General features: G+C 35.2%; 1 protein-coding gene across 4 annotated transcripts in view; it reads right to left on the bottom strand.

Moving 5' to 3' along the window:
• Positions 1-22433, bottom strand: part of NCAM2 (neural cell adhesion molecule 2) — a gene marked incomplete at both ends in the record, with an annotated part of 487288 nt that overhangs the window by 175261 nt on the left and 289594 nt on the right. For all 4 annotated transcript variants that reach the window (XM_082655240.1, XM_082655241.1, XM_082655243.1 and 1 more), the window contains one exon: positions 17848-17985. In XM_082655240.1, coding sequence (XP_082511366.1) covers positions 17848-17985 — 138 coding nt within the window. The remainder of the gene's footprint in view (positions 1-17847; positions 17986-22433) is intronic.

The following is a 22433-nucleotide window of genomic DNA, read 5'->3' as shown; positions in this document are numbered from 1 at the left end:
TAGATACAGGAAGTGGAATAGTGGTTGCTAGAGGCTGGAGGGAGAGGTGAATGGGAGTTACTGTTAAATGAGTATACAGTTTCAGTTTTGCAAGATGAAAAGAGTTATGAGAATGGATGGTAGTGACTGGTGCACAACCTTCAACAACAAGGGAACACTCCTGCACTGCTGGTGGGAATGTGAATTGGTACAGCCACTATGGAGAACAGTATGGAGGTTCCTTAAAAAACTACAAATAGAACTACCATATGACCCAGCAATCCCACTACTGGGCATATACCCTGAGAAAACCATAATTCAAAAAGAGTCATGTACCAAAATGTTCATTGCAGCTCTATTTACACTAGCCCAGAGATGGAAACAACCTAAGTGTCCATCATTGGATGAATGGATAAAGAAGATGTGGCACATATATACAATGGAATATTACTCAGCCATAAAAAGAAGTGAAATTGAGCTATTTGTAATGAGGTGGATAGACCTAGAGTGTGTCATACAGAGTGAAGTAAGTCAGAAAGAGAAAGAAAAATACCGTATGGTAACACATATATATGGAATTTAAGAAAAAACAATGTCATGAAGAACCTAGGGGTAAGACAGGAATAAAGACACAGACCTACTGGAGAACGGACTTGAGGATATGGGGAGGGGGAAGGGTGAGCTGTGACAAAGCAAGAGAAAGGCATGGACATATATACACTACCAAAGGTAAGGTAGATAGCTAGTGGGAAGCAGCCGCATAGCACAGGGATATCAGCTCTGTGCTTTGTGACCGCCTGGAGGGGTGGGATAGGGAGGGTGGGAGGGAGGATGATGCAAGAGGGAAGAGATATGGGAACACATGTATATGTATAATTGATTCACTTTGTTATAAAGCAGAAACTAATACACCATTGTAAAGCAATTATACCCCAATAAAGATGTTAAAAAAAAAAGAGCTGCTGTACACCATTCCTGTTAATGTCTTTAATAATTTTTTAGATTTAAGAAATGAGGAAGAAACCCCGATCTCATGCATGTCAATAAGATTAAAAATAATATTACAGAGTTCCAGTTCTGGGTAAATTGGAGAAACTCCTCTACATTTGTCTCTATCACTCAATTTGTCTGTAACACTTAGACAACATGCATGGATAATCTGTTTGAGGATTCTGAAATATAAATGGTAGCAGGCATATTGTTAATTGAAAAATATTGAAATAGTAGGAGACAATCTATCAGAGAACTTTTTTTTTTTTTCTTCAGAATCCCTGGACTGAACTGAAGGCAGTCCAAAACTCAGAAGTGGGAATCAGCATGGCCTGAGAGAGGTCCAAGAGAAGCCTTCTAGTTCAGGTTCAACAAGCAGGAAAGAGGTCTCCTGGTAGTGACAGTGGCAGCAGGGAGGGAGCTTGTAAGTGTCTGTCTGAGACAGGACAATCCTCCTCTTTAATCAGAAGAGTTATGGTCCCAAGATGGCAAAGCAAATATATCTACTGCTTTTATCTTTCTCTTTCCTATGGCTAACTGACCCTGAATGAGGGCACATTGGTCGTAGAGAGAGGATAAATAAACCCCAGTTTTCTGATTATAGGACTGAAAAATGAAGACTCAAAAATAGGTAAGAAGGTGAGAGATAAAAGAGTAGGAAGAGGGCTTCCCTGGTGGCGCAGTGGTTGAGAGTCCGCCTGCCAATGTAGGGGACACAGGTTCATGCCCCGATCTGGGAAGATCCCACATGCCACACAGCGGCTAGGCCCGTGAGCCATGGCCACTGAGCCTGTGCTTCTGGAGCCTGTACTCTGCAACGGGAGAGGCCACAACAGTGAGAGGCCCACGTACCGCCAAAAAAAAAAAAAAAAAAAAAATAGTAGGAAGAGCTTGGAAAAGGAACCACATCAAGTTATTTATGAAATCTTGAGCTCAGCCCTGAGCTATCAATGTGCGGATATAATCTTAAACAGCACAAAGACATTGAGAACTGAACTAAGAGACATCCTACCCCACAGGTCCTGGAATGGCCATTGGTTCATATGTGAGACAGATCTGAAAATTAGTGCAAAAGTTTTGAAAATGAAACTGATTTTGAATGCACAAACCACAGAAGGCTGGTCACAGTAAGTGGTCTGAATTTAAATCAATTGATTGCCTGCGAAAATAAAAGTATCAACATTCTCCAAAGAACTGAAATAAAACCCAGAATCTCATAGTATTCAAAATCCAGTATATACTCTAAAAAATGTTGGCCTACGTAGAACTAGGAAAATCTCATATTAGTGTTAAATGCCAATGACATATTGAAACATGTTTTATTATCTAAAAACTACTTTAAAGTAACTATTTTAAACATCTTCCAAAGGGTAAGGGTGAACCACCTCAGAATAAATGGAAAGACAGTTCCCGTAAAGACACACAGTATATTAAGAATAAATGAATAAATATTAGAACCAAATTTATAATAACAAAGATATTCATGGGTGTGATAAATGGATATGACAGAGGGAAGAGTTTCTGAACTTGATGAATTACCAATAACAATTGTCCAATCTTCAAAACAGAAGGAGAAAATATTAAAGAAAGAAAAAAAAAAAAACAGAGCTTCAGGAACCTGTGAGACAACACCAAAATGTCATCAAATCTAAGAAGGAAAGGAGAAATAAACATCATAGAAAATGTATGCATCTACATTTGTATATGTATACCTATGTATATATATCTATAGAACTAACGTCTGAAAACTTCCCAAACTGGCAAGATTTTGAAAACACAGATTCAAAACAGCTGTAACCTTGAAACCCAAACAGATAAGTCCAAAGCCGTTCATGCTGCAGGCATGGCATAATCAAACTGCTAAAAACTAAAGATATACAAACACAAAAGTGTGTTATTTATAGTATAACAATAATTCAAATAACTGTGGATTTCTTATCAGAAACAAATGGAGGCCAAAAGAAGGTGAAACAATATTTTTAAAGTGTCAAAAAAGACAGATCTGTCAAAATAAAGTTCTGTGTTCAGCAAAGATACCTTTCACAAATGAAGGTAAAGACATTATAGTTCTCAGATAAAAGGATGAGTAATACAATGTCTGCCAGTAAACCTGATCTGAAACAATTGCTAAAGGGACCTCTTCAGACAAAAGAGAAATTCATACAAAGAGAAATTCTATCAGAGGAAACATCAGACTTCAGGGATGAAGAAAGAGCAGGAGAGATGTTAAATATCTAGGTAAATATTATAGACTATTCTCCCCTTGAGTTCTTCAAAATACAGTTAATGATTGAAATAAAAACGCTTAACATTGCCTACAAGGTTTTCACCAAATTCGGATGTAATAATAGAAGACTACTAAGACATAAAGAAGAGAGGAGTATAAGGATCTGTATGGTGCTACAATTTTTACAATCCAATTATAGTGGTAAAACATTGGCTCTAAGTTAAAGAGGCACATCATATTCACAATAGCAGGCACAATCACAAAAAAACAGAAAAATGTATAGACAGAAACATAATAGACAAAATAAATTAGAATACTAAAAATATTCACAAAACCCAGGAGAAGGCAGAGAAGGGGAAATAGAAGGATAGAAAACAGAAAGAATAAACTGAAAACAAATCAAAACAAAAATTGCAGATCTAAGATAAATGTAAATGGTCTAATCTCATGAATTAAAAAATATATATTATCAGAATGAATAAAGTAATTAACTCAACTGTATGTTCTCTATAAGGAAGCTATTTAAAATATAATAATATAGGTAGATTAAAAGTAAAAGAATGGACAAATATATATCGTTCAAACACCAATCCAAAGAAAGTTGGAGGAGCTATGTTAATATCAAACAAAGTAGATTTCAGAGCAAATAAAATTACATGATATAAAGGGGAATACTTCATAATGATAAAAGAGCCAATTTTCCAAAGGAAGTAAAATGACAATCTTTACATGTGCATTCATCTCACAAAAAAGTATATGAAGCAAAAACTGACAGAACAGAAACAAGAATTAGATGAATTCACAATCACTCTTTGTGACTTCCAATCTAAGAAACTAGAAGAAGAGTACAATAAATCCATACCAAACAGAAGGAAAAAAGAATACTACAAATAAGAACAGATATCAGTAAAATAAAAAACAGAAAACAAACAAGGGAGAATTCAAAGAAACCAATGAAGATTCTTTCAAAGATCAGTACAATTAATAAACTCACCAGGATAAAAAGAGAGATAACACAAGACTCACCAGGATAAAAGGAGAGATAACACAGATTGCTAATATCAGGAATTGAAGGTATTTCACTACAGATACAACATACAGTAAAAGAATTTTAAAAAATGAACAATACAGACAAGGCTATGTACACAAATTCAACAATGCTGAAGAAATGGGACGTTTCCTTGAAAATCACAAACTAGTGAAACTAACTCAAGATGAAATAGGTAACTCAAATAGTTCTTTAACTACTAAAAGAATGTAATATGTGGCTAAAATCCTTCTGAAAAAAAATCTATAGAAGCAGATTGTTTATCCTCTGAACTTTATCAAAAAGTTAAAGAAATAATACAATTTCTACACAATCTCTTTTAAAAAACATGAGGAGGGAATATTTCTTGACTCATTTTATGAGGCCAGCATTATAAGGATAACTTAACCAAAGATAGTACAGGAAAAGAAAACTACACAAACCAATATCACTCATTTAGGTAAGCACAAATGTATTCAATGAAATTTTAGAAAACAAAATTCTGTAATACACATACAAAAAGATACATCACCGTCAAGTGGGGTTTATTCTGTGAATTGTAAAACTGGCATGATACTGAAAAATCAATTAATATAATTCAACTTATTAACAGTTTAAAGAAGAAAAATTATTCAATAATGTTAATTGATGCTGAAAAAGCATTTGACAAAATTCAACATCCATTCAAGATAAAAACCCTTCACAAGCCATGAATGGAAAAGACTTCTTTATCCTGATAAAAGATATCTTGCCAAAAATTTCCAGCTAACAGGCAACATTCAGGTAAAAGAATGAATACTTTTTTTCTAAAATTGGGAACAAGTAAGGAAGTCCTCACTCAACCCTCCTATTTAACATCATACTGGAAGGCAAATGCAGTCCTAAGTAAGAGATAAAAATAAAAAGCATACAATTGGAAAAGAATAAATAACTTTAATACAAGTTGCAGATGCACTATTGATTTCACTGAAAATCCAAGAATCTACAAAAATATTCCTAGAACTAAAAAATGTATGCAGTACAGTCACAGAATATAAGAAAAATACACAAAAAATCATATTTCAATATACATACTTGCAAGAAACAACTGAAACCAATTCTTTTTTTAAAAAACAAATCAATAGTTCCAAAAATATAATGCTTAGATACTAATCAAACAAAACTCATGTATGGGATCTGAATGCTGAAAACTACAAAAAGTCAAATGAAGAAGCAAAAGAACAAAATACATTAATAAATGGAGAGACATACCTTGTTCATGCACTTGTAGAATCAACAAAAAAAGTATAAAATTTTCCAAAACTGATATCGACTCTATAGAATTCTAATGAAAATCTTAGCAGTATATTGTTTCGTAGACAGACATGTTCTAAAGTTTAAATGGAAGGCAAAGAAACTAGATTTTGCAAAACGTTTTTGTAGAAGAAGAGCAAAGTCATACAAATCATACTACTTGATTTTAAGGTATATGTAAACTTATGATAATTAGGTCAGTATGATAATGGTACATGGATAGAAACATAGATTAGTGGAATGGAAGAGTCCAGAAATAGATGCCTATAATCCAACTATGTTTTAAAAGTTTTATTTTACGAAGTGCAAAGGAATTCAATGGAGAAAGGATAGTCTTCTAACAATGGCTTTTCCACAATTGGATATCTATATGCAAATAGGTGAATTGAAGCACAGAACTCACTTCTTACATAAAAATGAGCCCCAATCATATATTAACACATATATGTGGAATCTAGGAAAATAGTACAGATGAACCAATTTGCAGGGCAGGAATAGAGACACAGACACAGAGAACGGACATGTGGACACAGGGAGGGGGGAACGGGGGGATGAAGTGGGAGATTGGGATTGACATATATACACTGCCAAGTGTACAACAGATAGCTAGTGGGAGCCTGCTACATAGCACAGGGAGCTCAGTTCAGTGCTCTGTGGTGACCTAGATTGGTGGGATGGGGGAGGAGAGGTGCCAGAGGGAGGGGATATATGTATACATATAGCTGATTCAGTTCGTTGTACAGCAGAAACTAACACAACATTGTAAAGCAACTATACACCAATTAAAAAATAATAATAATGCGTGAGACAAGAGTCCTGCTAAGTTTTCTACAAAGTGGCCCATTATATGCATGTGAGGAAGATAAGAAACTACCACTCTGGAAGACAAAAAAAGCCAAAAGGCTAATCTTAATTATTGAACTGCCCCGTATTGGGCTGAAGTTTTTTAGAGTGGACCGTGGAGGCAACATTTAGGGGGATTCTCAGTCTCACTGGCTGACTGTGCTTTATTAAAATCATTGAAGCATAAAAAAATGAACCCCAAATGGATCAAAGACCTAAATTTAAAACATAAAAGTATAAAAAGTTTAAAAGAAACTTGAGAAAAAAGTCTTTGTAACTTGGGGTTAGGTGTAGACGTCTTAGACATGGTACCAAAAGAATGGTCCATAAAAGAAGAAGATTAATAATTGGACTTCAAAATTAAATTTTTTCTTGCTTTCTGAATGACACTAAGAGAATGAAAAGATAAGCCACAGTGTCGGGAAAAAGAACCTACAAATCACAAATCTGAGCAAGGAATTGTATTCAAATATATAAAATAATCTAAATTCAACAGTAAGAAAATGTGCAAAAGACAAACAGAAACATCACTAAAGAGGCTGTTTGGAAGGCAAAAATGCATTTATAGAATTTATAAAGGACTCTTGAACTATAATAGTGAAAAAATCCAGTTAGAACATGGGAAGGATATGAAGAGACATTTCACTCAAGAGGATATACAAGTGAGAAATAAGCATATGAAAAGATGCAGGAAACATGCAAAGAAGCAGGAAACATGAGACATGATGACGGAGGAAAAAATAGTCAACCAAAACTGACCCAGAAATGACACAGATGATAGAATTAGACAAAAACGTCAAATTATTATAACTGCATTCCATATGTTCAAGAATCTACAGAAAAATTGATCATGTCAGAGACTTAGAAGATAATTAAAAAATAAATTTGTACATATTAAAACTAGTGTCTGAAATCAAATGTACATGAGATAGGACTAACAGTAGATTAAACACTGCAGAAGAAAAGATTAACGAACTTGAACATATAGCAATAGAAACTATCCCAAAAGTAATACAGAAAGAAAAAAACAAACAAACTAAAAAAAAAAAACCCCAAACAAAAAACAGAACATCTGGGAACTGTGGAATAAGTTCAAGTGGGCTCAAATATGTGAAATTGGAGTCTCACAGGAGTGTGGGACAAAAAAACAATATGTGAAGAACTAATGACCAAAACATTTCCAAATTTGGTAAAAAGTATAACTCAAGTTTGTCAGGAAAACCCAAGTACCAGAATGAAGAAAATTACACCACGGTATATTGTATCCAAATTGCTTAAAACAAGTTATAAAGAACATTCAAGAATCTGCAAGGGGCTTCCCTGGTGGCGCAGTGGTTGAGAGTCCGCCTGCCGATGCAGGGGACACGGGTTCGTGCCCCGGTCCGGGAAAATCCCACATGCCGCAGAGAGGCTGGGCCCGTGAGCCATGGCCGCCGAGCCTGCGCGTCCAGAGCCTGTGCTCCGCAATGGGAGAGGCCACAACAGTGAGAGGCCCGCGTACCGCCAAAAACAAAAACAAAAGAATCTGCAAGGACCAAGTGGGTGGTACACTTTATGTACAGAGCACAAAATAAGAATGAGAACAAACTTTTGATCTGAAATCACACAGGTCAATGATAATGGCTCAGAATTTTTAATTTACTGAAATTTAAAATATTGTTAATTTAGAATTCTATAGCCAGCAAACATTCATTTCAAATATGAAGGTGAAATAAACATTTTCTTAGACATTCAGTAGGTGAAGTTAATCATCTCCAGCAGACCTTCACTGTAAGAAATGCTAAAAGAAGTCATTCAGGCCTTTGGGAACAGACACCAGTTGGAAATCTTGATACGCATAAAGAAATAAAGCGCTGTGGAAATGGTAACTATGTAGATAGATGTAAAAGCCTTGTTTTATTTATTAATTAAGCCATGTTAAGAGCTAATTGATTTAAAGCAGAAAACAACAACAGCAACAACAAGAAACATATAGTATGAAGATATGGTAGGCAGAATAATGCCCCTTCCTCTGCAAAGATGTCAGTGCCCTAAGCTTAGCCATCTATGAATACATTAAGTTACAGGGCAAAGGGACTTTGCAGATATAATTAAGATCCTAGACGTTGAAATGGAAGAGTATCCTATATTATTCAATCAATGAGCCCTAAAACAAAGAGAACTCCAGCTGGAAGAGGAAGTCAGGATACGCAGCAGAAGGGAAGTCAGAAATATTCCAAGTCTGAGAAGGCTTTTAAGGCACTGTTTTTGGCACTGGAGGAAGAACCCAGGGGAAATCCTCTGAAAGCTAAGCACAGCCCCTTCAGGTGACAGAGAGCAAGGAAAGAGAACCTCCATCCCACAGTGGAAAGAGGGTGAATTTTGCTGACAACCTAAATGATATTTAGAAGAGCTTCTTCCCAAGAGCCTGCAGCAAGGAACACAATCCTTCCACCACCTTAATTTTATAAAAATTGCAAAACTAATTATAGTATTATTATATTTTTTAATACCCTGAGCAGATCCCAGCTGAGTCTACTTGGATTTCTGACTTACAGAAACTGGAAAATAATAAAGTTGCATTGCTTCAAGCAACTGAATCTGTAGTAATTTGTTACCACAGAAATAGAAAACTAATACATGATTTGATATAAAAAAATCTGATGACAACAGCACAAGGGCTAGAAGAGGGTATTATTATTCAATATGTGAAATAGTATCATATCACTTGAAAAATGACTGTGAAAATCAACTGCTAAAATAACAGAACAATAAACTATAACTAATGAGCCAAAATAGAAAATTAATGATGGATTAAAAATACTCTGAAATCTAAATAAGGCAGAAATAGAAGAAAAAGGGAACAAAAAACAGATAAAAAAATAGAAGAAGAATAGCAAGACTTAAATCCAACTAAATCAATAAGATATTTAATATAAATTGTGTAAACATTCCAATACAAAGGCAGGGACTGTTAGAATTAATACAAAAAAAGAAATAGACCCAACTATATACTGTCCTTGAGAAACAATTAGGTTAAGGTTAAGATTAAAAGGAAGGAAAAATATATGCCATGGAAATGCTAATTAAAAGACAGGTGCTTAGTTTTACTGATATCAAAGTAGGTTTCAGAGCAAAGAATATTACCAAGGATAAACAGGATCACTTCTTATTAAAAAAGAAGTCAAGAGGATATAATTCTAAACTTCTATGCATATAATAACAGAGCTTCCAAACTCATGAAGCAGAAACTGCTATAATTACAAGGAAAAATAGACAAATCTATATACTTTCATTAGAGAGTAAACAGCCCCCTCTTAATAACTTATTGAGCAAGTAGACAAGAAGTTAAAAAAGGATAGAAAAGACTAGATCAACATTATCAATTGACCCTAACTACTGATGGTTACCAAAACTCCAACCAAGCCAGCAGATTACACTTTCTGTTCTACTGTACAACAAATACATTTGAAAAGATCTAAATCCAAAAAGTGTCTTTTCGATAACAATAGAACCAAATTAGAAATTATGACAGAATAGTATTTGAAAAATTCCCATGTATAATATTTGGAAACTAAATAACACAATTCCAAATAACCTATAGGACAAATAATAAAAGGGAAATTACAAATGTTTTGAACTGAATGGCAAAGTGTACACAACATGTTGAAAGTTGTGGAAGGAAATTAAAGCAGTATATACAGCGGATTCTTGAGCAACAAATGTATTCATTAGGAGAGAAGAAAGGATTCAAATCAGTGCCTTGAGGTTTAAATTTAAAAAAACATAAAAAGGAGATCAAGTTAAATCACAGATAAGATAAAACAATAAAGATCAGACTGGAAATTGATAAAATATAAACAAGTAAAATTAAAAAAAAACTAAATCTGTTTCTTTGAGAGACCAATATAGCTAATAAAACTCTGGCCATACTGATCAGAAAATAGGGAATAAAGGACAGTGAGAGTGTGGCCGACCAAAAGAGCAAGAAAACCATTCAAGACATTTGTTTTTCAAAATGGGCTGCACTAAAGGGTAACTAAAGTTACTAAAGTTACTCTTGACTTTATTATTTATTTGCATCATATCCTATGATTTTTGTTAAAGTATAAGTATCCAGAGCATGTCTCTCCAAAGTAATTTAGACATTAATTGTGCTGAAGGTCAATCATTTCCACAATGTCAGGTGGTAGGTTGGTAGTAACTTTTAGTTACTGTTTGATTCCATGGAATTTAAAAAATTTTCATTATTACAGTATCTCCTGGCCCTCTACAGATTTCTTGAAGTTTTGTTGTTGTCGTTGTTATTGTTGTTCAGAAAGTGTTGTTATTATTTTACAAATGATAGGATTCACTTCTGTATTTACTGACCAAATGTTAGAGAAAAAATAAAAAGGAACAATTCCTACATGACCAAGAGGTGCCATTCAGAAGATAGGTGAGTTCAGAGTAGGGTTCTGATTCAAACAATGAGAAAATTCTGCCTTCTCTTTTAATTGGGGATTAAAAATAATATGTTGTAAAATAAATACATACTTCTCTATAGGCTTTCAAATATGACATTGTTCCACTTTAAGTGTACTCAGGAAATTCTGGGCAGAAGAGAAATAAAGATAGAAGAAAAGGTAAGAAGCTATATTAACTATTCACACCAATTAATTGTTGGTGCTGAGGAGAAGACAAAGACGTGCCTAGATATTTGTAGGTTATCTATCAATCTACCTAATTTTCTGTTATCTAAAAATTCTAAAATAATGATTGGATAAGTATTAAGGAGAAAAAAATATATTTTTTCTTTCCTTGTATTCCCAGATTGCTAATCTTTGAAATTAAGTGGGATAATTAGGAAGAAAAATGTTTTATCAAATTAGAAAATATTCTGGTTTTGATAAATGCTTACTTTTTGACCTTTCAGTGAATTATATATTATATAATATTGTTATAAATTACCAATCCTCTCACAACTTGCAGTCATTAAACTGACTTAAAATATCTCTCTGCATGTTTGAGTCAATTATATTACTGATATACAAGAGGTTGGTTTACTGTCTTTTATGTTTGTATATATGTTTTACATTATATAACATTGCATAAAAGTTAAAGAGAAAAAGTCTGACTTTTCATTTTTAATAAAAAGAAAAGCATTTTCTCCTAATTTTCTTAACTTTAAGAACTGGCTAGAAATAGGTAGGAATATAAAATACACTGCCTGAGGGAATAGAGGTACACATTCAGATACCTACTTGCAAAAATATCTCTGGCCATTGTCATCAACTGTTGATTTTAATGTTCGAAGGAAAACTAAAGACGCAACTGCTTTAAAATTATACTTCTAGGTGTTTTTCATCTATTCTCAATTGTCCCTGCTTCCATTATCCCAAGTCTGAGCCAGCAGTTAGTGGATCATTCTTCACAAATTTACAAAAGATTCAGAAAATAATGAATCATTATACTTTAAAAGAACATTTTACAAAAATAACACTCTAGGGCTTCCCTGGTGGCGCAGTGGTTGAGAGTCTGCCTGCCGATGCAGGGGACACGGGTTCATGTCCTGGTCCGGGAGGATCCCACATGCCGCGGAGCGGCTGGGCCCGTGAGCCATGGCCGCTGAGCCTGCGCGTCCGGAGCCTGTGCTCCGCAACGGGAGAGGCCACAACAGTGAGAGGCCCGCGTACCGCAAAAACAAAACAAAACAAAACAAGAAAAACACACTCTATTGGCTGTATTTTTTAATTTAAAAGTTATTTCCAGGTCTTTTCATCATTTTTTGAGTAGTTTGGGAGAGCATTTTAACTGAGGGCTAGGAATCTGATGCAGGATGGGCATGGGTTAAAGCAAGAGAAGTAATTTTGATCCTCTTTTTAAAAATTTACCCATGATTTGTGTATAAGTGTGTGCGTGTGTGTGTGTGTGTGTGTGTGTGTGTGTGTGTGTGTAGTCAATTATCTAGTAAAAAGAGTTCAGAAATGTATAGAAAAGATGGCCAGCAAATTCAGCAAGTTAATAAAAATGTAATAAGGTATAATAATAAAATCAAGGTAGCCAATGGGAAGTTAATGAAAAGAAAGGTTTTAGGCATTTGGAAAACTTACCTAAGATCCAGTAAAGAGCAGGTATGAACACATATACATATGTTGAAAAATATTGGGAAAATACCAGTAGTACATCAATGTTTGGTAGATGAGTGAAGTCAGTGATTAGAAACAGAATACTGAAGTCATGGGGCAAGATTTCTCTCAAATTATCAACCAGACCTACCTGTAAATTAACCCACATTCTCACCTATTTTTGATTCATTTCCTCCAGGCTCAGCATAAAATATATCCTCTTTATGTTCAAGGTATATCTTCCTTACAAACGTCCTAACACTCCACTCACTTCCTCTGGTCCTCATTAAACGTTTTTTTGTTTGTCTGTTTGTTTGTTTTGCGGTACGTGGGCCTCTCACTGCTGTGGCCTCTCCCGCTGCGGAGCACAGGCTCCAGATGCGCAGGCTCAGCGGCCATGGTTCACAGGCCCAGCCGCTCCACGGCATGTGGGATCCTCCCAGACCGGGGCGCGAAGCCGTGTCCCCTGCATCGACAGGTGGACTCTCAACCACTGCGCCACCAGGGAAGCCCCTCATTCAACTTTTTAATGTTTCCCATTTAATAGCTGGTTCCAACAAGCTGAGGTAATAGGTGCTGTACTTTCAATACTTTTCTAATTCAGTTAATGTACATGCACATTTATTCTTTAAGTCATTGCAGTCTGAATGTTACCCATCCATGCAAATGATATTGTTCACCATACTGTCTCTTGTAAACTCATAATTGCCAAATTCACCAGATATATTTCAGTTCACTACTTATTGATCACTTCTGCTTGCATTTACTACTTTGGAAGCCTAGAATCCACATTAGAAGTCTTGAAATTAAGCCTTTATTTCTCTTGCCTCTGTGACACACTTGTAAACACAACGACTTTGTTTCAAACACTATCGGATTATATACCTTCCTCTTCATTTCTTTGTCTTTCAGCACAGACCCTACTTACCTCTGACTGAACTCATTTCTTCTCCCTGCCTCCATCCTTCTCTCTCTCTCGGGTACCCTGCTCCTAAATGGCAGCTCATCTTTGTCTCTTAGAAGAAAGTCCATAGCCCCGCATTATCTGGCCCCTCCTGCTTTGCAGCTACATCTCCACCTAATCCCCAAACCAACTGGCTAACATCACCATCACTCCCTCCCTAAAACTTTCATATTCCTGTAACAGTTAAGGTATTAGATCTTTTCTCACATCCTACACTCTTTTTGCTTTTGCAGATGCTATTTTATCTGTCTACAATAATTTCCCCTCTTTGTTCTACAAAATAATACTTTTTCATCAATAGATTTATCCCAAATACCAAGTCTCTTCTTGTGCTACATTAGGTTCCCCTTCTTATTATAAAAGAGGCTGTAAATATCTATAAAAAATGCTCTTACTATATGCTTTTGTATTCAGCAGCACCATAATCAGGGACTTCAGGAAAGTTGATTATTTTAAGTGTTTGAGATAAAACTGTAAGTGCCTTGAGGGATACAATGCTCTATTAGATCTGTTAGTATTCTGAGCCTAACAAAGTATGAAAAATATAGCCAGCACTTCTCATTTACCTGCTGAATAAATATATAAGTGCAATACAAAATAACATCGAAACTATAGTCAAAAATATTCATTCAGTTGAACTCCCAATATATTGATAAGGTAATTAAAAAATTTGTAAGAAATGATCACCGTCAGGGGAAAGTGGGATTATAAGATGTCTGAGGCACACTCAGGGAAGTAATTTCAAATGTATTCCTAGGTCAGACAGCATTTAAACTCCTTAAGTAAGAAAAAGCCACTGGCATTGAATTTGTCTGCTTTTCTGTGATAACAAATAACTCTAAAATCTCAGGGCTTAAAAATGTGTTTTACTTCTTATTTATGTTATGTGTTTGCACCAGCAGATCAGCTGTGACTCTGCTCCACGTGTCTTCTCCATGATGCCCAAGGTAAAGGAGAAGTCTCTGTTAGGGTCATGCTAGTTTCATAGCAGAAGGAAAGTACAAGAGAAGTAATATGTGATTTTTTTGAAGCTTAATTTCAGCCATAGTGTATATCATGCTTGCTTACATGCCAATGGCCAGAGCAAGTCATATCATCAATTGGGTGGAGATGCAAAATCCTTCCACTGGAAGCACCACACTTCACATGGCAATGAGCAGTGATGTATAACCTCTTAAAGGGAGGGGGGATAAAGATTTGTGAAAAACTATACACAGGCATTGAGAAATATTGTAATAAATTCATAAAGGGAGTTAAGGGGAAAAAAAGATCCTTAATATTTGGTATGGCTGGTACTATAAACTAGCAAGGATACCTTTTAACTAATTGTTGAAAAAATAGACTATGCATTGGAAGAAAGGAAATGTGAGGGAAAAGTTGCAAAGAGCAAACAATGGAAAAAAGAAGAGCTTCTTCCAGAGGCAGGACTTGGCAAGAAAGCAGTGAATGTGAAGAAACATTTGACTGGAGTATTTGGTTGGGACTTCAATATACTTAGAGATGAAAGGAGTTGAAAAAGGTCCATGATAAAGTCCAAATTAGCAAGAATAAAAATTAGTATCAAATAAGAGAGAGGTATGCATTATAAACTGGGGAGAAAAGCATGTAATAAGTCAAATATTGTAACTGAAGAAAAATAAGATAATGTGGATAAAGTTGGTGCTTTTATTTTATTATTAATTTTTGCAACCTCAAAGTTTTCATTGAACGTCTGCAAGAGGTTTTGTAGGAGGTAAATAATAAAGGATACTTTTAGAGAGGGCTCAAGATTTAAAAGGAGTAGGTAAGCAGGGCAAGAGTCAATAAGACTGGAGAGAATGATTTTTCTGACTGAAGTAAAGGCAAAATGTGAGAGAAAAGCACAGCTGTCTGGTGGCATTAGTCAATGCATTCCCTTGACAGGGTCCAAATGCATCATCCAGAAAGGGGAATAAATCGAAGGTTGATTTTGTGAACACTGTTACTTTGAAGAAATTGGTTCCAGGAATTCTAAGATATGGGAGTTTGTGACCATAACAGGGAAATGTGACTAATAAGAAGAAATGGAGATAAAGCAGTGTTCTAGTAAAGAAGGTCAGATTAGGACATATAATTGATTCTGTTAGAGGAAAAGTGGGAGTGGAAGGAGGATGGTTTGCTTTGGAGGCCAGTGTGATGCAGTCACAACAGGATATTACATACATGATTGATGTGAGTTGCACAAAGAACACATTCCAGTGTTTATCTCCTTATGAACCCCAAAATAATAAGTATAGACATAGAAATAAATATTCCAGATTGAATGCAGATCATGATAGACTTGAAGATTCAAACTTTGTTAATTGAACCCACTCATACCCAAATAATCCTTCAAGAAAAATGTAATCACATTTAAACACTCACAGATAATCTAGTGTGGAGATAGATTAGAACATGTTATAACTATATTAAAGTAGAAATTACAATAGCAGAATGGATAATAAAAGCTAAATATGCTACACCTGCCAGATGACGTTCCCTTTTTCACATCAGACTCAAATTAATGTTTTAGTGTAAAAGTATATGCATAATTTTACATATATATACATTATAACATACAGCATAGTACATATTTATATACTGCTTCCTATAAACTTAGTCCTTTCTAAAAAACTTTATATTATTAACTAATATTATAACCCACATTTTCATAAGAGCATACTGAGCACAAGGTCTTGCCCGTGACAAAATACACGTATATTTCCTACCTTAGATTCTTTCGGAAACAAAGGACAGTAGATGGTTAAGTCAATACTGAAGAAACTAAATAGCCACTGTGAGTTACCTTTGTTTATTGTACATAATAAAGAGGGAAAGATATTAGAAATACTTATAGATATAAAGATAGATATATAGATACAGTTATAAACATAGTACTTATCTCCATATTTAAACCTATTCTGCATGCACTGAAATCTTCCTCTTGGGCTGAAGGCCAAAACTTCCATCAACGATAGCACTCGATAAATACCAGATTCTGCACACCAAAAAAAGGCTCTCAAAGTCTTCTCTCAGAAGGCCTGGCACTTTGGACTCACCCATGAGCATGTGCAGTTTCTACCCACCTGCCTAATAACCATCTGGTCTATTCCATTATGTTATCCATACATCTCAATTAATTATAGACTTAGAGAAGGAGAGAAAAAAATTCTCAGTGATTTAATATTCTCTTTACCTTTCAGCATGAATTTTGTGGTTAAAATACCTTCACTCCAGGAAAGGAAAAAACAAATAACTCTTTTAGATCTGTATGCTATTCCTGGTGTTGTTCTCCAGTCTCTTCAAGAAACTGGAGAGATAGATCATGGTGGGAAGTGCATAGGATATGGAAGAAGATACTGATTTATGTTTCCCCTTCCCAGCCTTAAGTGATAGAAAACTCATGGCTAACTCTTTAAATTCATATTTTGTCTATTCCAGAAAGAACAAATTACATTCTGCTTCTAGAATCCTGTGATTATGGTTATTTTTAATTTATTTTAAAATAGAAGAAAAAGTCAAAGTGTATTTGTGTAGTGTTACTACTAGTATTTCCATATGGCTGAAGCACGGGCTACCTATGAGCGGATGGTTAGAGAAGGTAGCTGATGATCATAAAAGACTTCCTATACCGTGAAGAGTGGTTTTTATTTTGTCTTGAAGGTAATGGGAAACACTGACAATTTTAAGTGTTGAAAGGTTGATAGGACAGAAAGTTGGAATTGTGAAATTGAGAGTAGAGAAAACAAACAACTTACAGCCACACAAGAAAAATACAAAAAAGAATTGGAAAGGGCAGCACTCATGGAAAGCATGGTAGGGAAAATAGAGTATATTTGATAGATGTCAAAGAAATACAGTGCACATCTTGGTGACACATTAGATTACCAAAGTGGAGATAACTAGGATAACATTAATCTATCTTCTGCCTCACAGAATGTCATGTTAACCCAGCCATGCAATAGAGTAAAGTAGCCAAATTTGGAGGAAGAGATGTCATCTTGATGTCATAAACTTAGCTAATAACGTCCATTAATATTTCAAAGGGTAACTATGTATTCAATTATTTAATTTGGTAAAACTTGCAAATACTGTTAATTAGTTGAAGCAAGTAATTAATGTAATTTAAAAGTAAAATCTAGTATCATACTTTACTGTATTTCATTTGACATACTTTCAACAACTACAAAGCCAGAAAAAGGCAACTACTCCCTAATAGACTCTTTGTAAAGGAGGATGACAATGTTAAATAAGTCACAGATCCTGCCCTTGAGGCTGTAATACAATGTAACAGATGCTACCCTAGAGCTGAGGAGATTTCTTCTAGGTATAGAAGAGGTTCATTAGGGAAGTCTTGAGTGCTGAGTTTACATGGTTGCCCTTTTAATAAACATACTGCTAAATGCAACACAAAGATACATACTAATTATTATCTGCTTACCATTAACAATAACGATGATATCACGGAAGTCAATTTCTCCCCTAGCCTCCACTCTTCCTTCACACCTGTATATACCTTCATCACTTTTATTGATGTTAAGAATCTGCAGATTACTGTTGGCTAAGATAGCAAACCGATCTGTAAGGTAAGCAAAGGGGAGGAAATGATATCAGTAATTGAAGGCAGAGTCCAGCATGCTTTAAATTGCTAAGTGTTAAAATATGGAACTTGTCTGACACTATCAAACTTTTCATCAACAAACAAATTCAAATTTGAAAGTAAAATATAATTTCATGACTTCAATTTTTCCACTCTACACTGCCTGGTTACACATTTTTTTCAAAAATACATTCAAGGCCTTCCCTGTGGCACAGTGGTTGAGAGTCCACCAGCCGATGCAGGGGACACGGGTTCGCGCCCCGGTCTGGGAGGATCCCACATGCCGCGGGGCGGCTGGGCCCGTGAGCCATGGCCGCTGAGTCTGCGCGTCCGGAGCCTGTGCTCCACAATGGGAGAGGCCACAACAGTGAGAGCCCCGCGTACCGCAAAAAAAAAAAAAAAAAAACATTAAAATACATTCAAGACTTTATTTCCACATAAAATGGTTAGGCTATTATTTTGCCTTTGGTACTTTGAACGCAGAAATGATACACAAAAGAACAAAGCCGAGAGATCAGATATAGCAGACACAAAGACGTTTTGACTGTAAATATGTAGCAACTTGGGTAAGGAAAAGGGTTAGAAAATTGATTGAATATCCTTCCTCACACAATAATTAAACTAATAATTGCACATACCCTGAGAAGGCAGCTAAAATATATAATAATATTCAAGTCATGTAGAGGGCATATTAAATCGTCATATCTCAGATTTATTTGAAAAATTTTTATTCTAAATGCAAGATAATCCATTTTAGGAAGGAACAGATTAGACTTCATTAATTTTACATAGATTCCATTTTATGTGTGAGTATATGCACATGCATAAATACAAAACTAAGCTGTTATAGGGCATGCATTAGCTGATTGTTGAAAATAACCTGGCTAGCCTAAGTAGCATCTCAGCCTGACAGTATTTTCCATAATGCCTGGCTCAGTTTTTAATCATCACAATTTTGTTGCAGTCTTTGCAGTCTTAACACCTTTCCCCTTCCTATCAAGTAAAGAATGTTCTCATATCCAGTTGTTTTGATACATGTTACAAATGTAATATCCTAAATTTCATTAATCAATTCATCCATAGATATCATCGAACATCATCTGTTTGCTAGGTACTGTATTTGGATACATTGATGAATAAGAGAAAACATCCTTGACCCCTTTGGGACTTTTGGTAAGGCAGAAATGTCATTAATTTAAGGTACCCACCTCTGGATATCTACTGTTAAAGCTACTTTTGGGGACTGTTCCAGTATTTATTGCTCTTCCCCTATTTGCTGGCTTAATAGAGGTATTAGGTCAAACACAGAAGCCACATGAGAAAATGGTCCAGCCTCCCTCAACCTGGATCACTGAAAGGATGGAAGGGTAGAATCCTGCCTCTCCCCCTGCTGCCAAATGGACTTTGCGTGAGTGAGAAATAAATTGCTATGACATTTAGCCATCCGTATTTGGGGTTCATTTTTCACAGCAATTCCTTAAGTCAAAGTAGAAGTTTGGGTTTTAAATACAAATAAGGAAGTTATCAGACTATAGAAGGTCATTAAAATAGGTGAGCATGTGGTTATTGATTGTCTAAGAGATAGTTAATAAGGAATGGAAATGTGTAGATTCTGAGGCTACCTCAGAAAGAAAATACCAGTTACAAGTCTACAGATACACAATTTTCAGCCCAGGAAGTATAAACTTTCCCAAAATATTTATTTCACCTTTTGGGTGACCCTAAGAAGAGATACAAAAATGTTTATGCAGATGCTTGCCCTGGTAAATTTTCTCACCAAAGAAGAGACTGGAGAGAAATAAAGGCAATCTGCAAGAAATATAACTTATAATAAGTCCTGGAATAACTCAGAACTCTTAAAAATGCATGATATTTCAAAGTAAATGTAAAAAAACTCTATTCAAGTGTGTTGCTGGAAATTAGAATGAGCAGCAATTACAGTTGACCCTTGAACAACACAGGTTTGAACTGTGCAGATCCACTTATATGGGAATCTTTTTCAATAGTAAATACAGTACTACACAATCCGAAGCTGACTGAATCTGAGGATGCAGAACTGAACCACAGATATGAAGGAATCTCAGATAAGGAGAACCAACTATAAATTATACTTGAATTTTTGACTGCATGTCAAGTTGGCACCCTAACCCCTGTGTTTTTCATGGGTCACCTGTATGAATTAAAAAGTTCAAATTTAGAGAGGGATGCAATGAGTCATAACTAAATCATTGTAATATTATATTTTCTAACTCACTAAAATATGTATCATCCTCAACTAAAAATTCTAAGTATATGTGTAAAGTCCATGGAATGATGTTAGCAAACTCTCAAACCAAAGAGCATTATTAATATGTATTTACAAAAAGCATTTGAAGAAAGCACTGCTTCAATCAATCACACATAACTTTGGATATTGGAACTATTTAACTATTAGAGATGATCTATTTATCTCAGTTTTACAGACATCCACATTTTCATTATTGCAGTAAGAAAATAAATGAAATCAAATAATACACAATAAGGTGTCTGCTTTATGTTTCTTTAAGCATTATGTTTCTTTAAGCAGGTTATTTTTTAAAAGTTCCCTCTTCTTCTCATTCCACAGCCACTGAATGGTTTGCTTCATCTACTCCTATGCTTTCAACCTATATTTTGATGATTCACAATTTTTCTTCAGACCAGATGATTCCTGTGATTCCAGAATTGTGCAAGAGTCAACCAGATGTACAAACTTAGAAGGGTTGTAAATACTTCAATCTCAGCATGTTTAAAATTTGGCTCACTAGCTCCACCTGAAATTTCTCATACGGTACTCTCCAGTTCTGTCTTCACAGGTCTTTACATTGAGCTAGTTGCCCAAGGCAAATTCCTTGAGTCATCTTTGACTTCTCCATCTCTCTTAGTGTGCATGTCCAATCAAACCCATATCCTATCACTTCTCCCTTTATCATTTCTTAGTCTAGAATCTACTTTTCCCTCAGCAATTATTTCATTTGGATTTGAATTGTTCTCATTGCCTGGAGCTTGGCCTTGACTCTCATCCAATTCATTCTCCTCACTGAAGCACTGATATCCGTCTCAATAAATATTAGGTCATGTCACTGCCCTAATTAAAACCCTTTAGTGATGTCACCTTTGGATAGATTCTAAACTTCTCAATAGAGACGTCAAGGCCATATTGACTTGGCTCAACCTTCTTTTCCAGTTTCCTTTCTTATTAGTCTTTGTTTACAAATCCTAGTTATTGTAAGTATTCTAGTTGTACTTATTCATAAATTCTAGTTATAATGAACTTAATTCAGTTTCTGAAATGTGTCACTCATGCTTTCACCTCTGGGCCATTGCATATGGTGTCCTCTCCTCTTGAAAAGTCCCCACCATTCTCTAGCTGGCTAATCCCTTTTCGTCTTTAAGGGTTGCTTTTCTCTCTCAGCAGGCACCTTTGAACACTCTCCTCTGCCCTAACTAGTTCAGGTGCTCTTTCTTTATCATCTTCTATCACTGCACTTTCCTTATAATATACCTCAATATACGTTGCTTTCATTGATTGATTTTTTCCACTAGATTATTAATATGTTGAGGGTAGTGGACTTGTTCATCGTTCAAACCATGAATCGCCACCTTCTAGTACACTAGATGAAATATACTTACACTAGATGAAATATACTAAGTGTTCAATAACTGTTGAATGACTTTTTATACTGGAAGTAGATTCCATACAAATTTTATTGAACAAGATGATTTTACCCATAGTTTTTTGATGCCTAAAGGGTACTTCATTAGAAAATGCTCAAAACATTTAGGAAGTTTCAGAGATAGCTTTCAAAATGGCTGAGGTAGAATGGCAACTGCAATAGCATATCCTTCCATCAGGGTTGAGACTGAAAGTCAGGATATTCAACTTTTATAACAAAATGTCACCTTTACTCCCTAAATACTTGGATTCTTTAGCATATGGATTTCCTTTCAACAAACAACATGGTAAACCTCCACTTTGAGTAGTCTGTGGGAACATTAATAATGCATATTTGTCACACAGCTGCTACCAAAAGCATGGTTAATAAGATGGACATTTTCAAACCTTCATTGTTTCATATGGAGACTTTAAACTTTATTCCTATGCCACACTAAGGCTTCAGAAAGTTATCTGTACACACTGCATTATTCTAAATCCCCATATATGTTCCTTTCATGGCTGTAAACCTAATCTTATTTCATTAGTTTTAATAAAAGGATCACATAAAGTATAAAAATCTGAAGAATATTACTTCTTATAAATCTGTTATGAATGTAAAAAGTGTTTGATAATGAAGTATGTGGCAAGTTTCTCAAATATTAAAAGGTTAGAAAAGTTTGTTCATCTTCACAATTCCCCTACATCCTTTACATCCCAAAGTCAGAACAAATTTTACGTCCTTTTTAAAAAA

Source organism: Grampus griseus (genome assembly GCF_964374135.1).
Source record: "Grampus griseus genome assembly, chromosome: 5".
In the NCBI taxonomy this organism is placed as follows: Eukaryota; Metazoa; Chordata; class Mammalia; order Artiodactyla; family Delphinidae; genus Grampus; species Grampus griseus.
The sequence above is the reverse complement of the archived record's forward strand: the minus strand, read 5'-3'. Positions and strand labels throughout refer to the sequence as shown.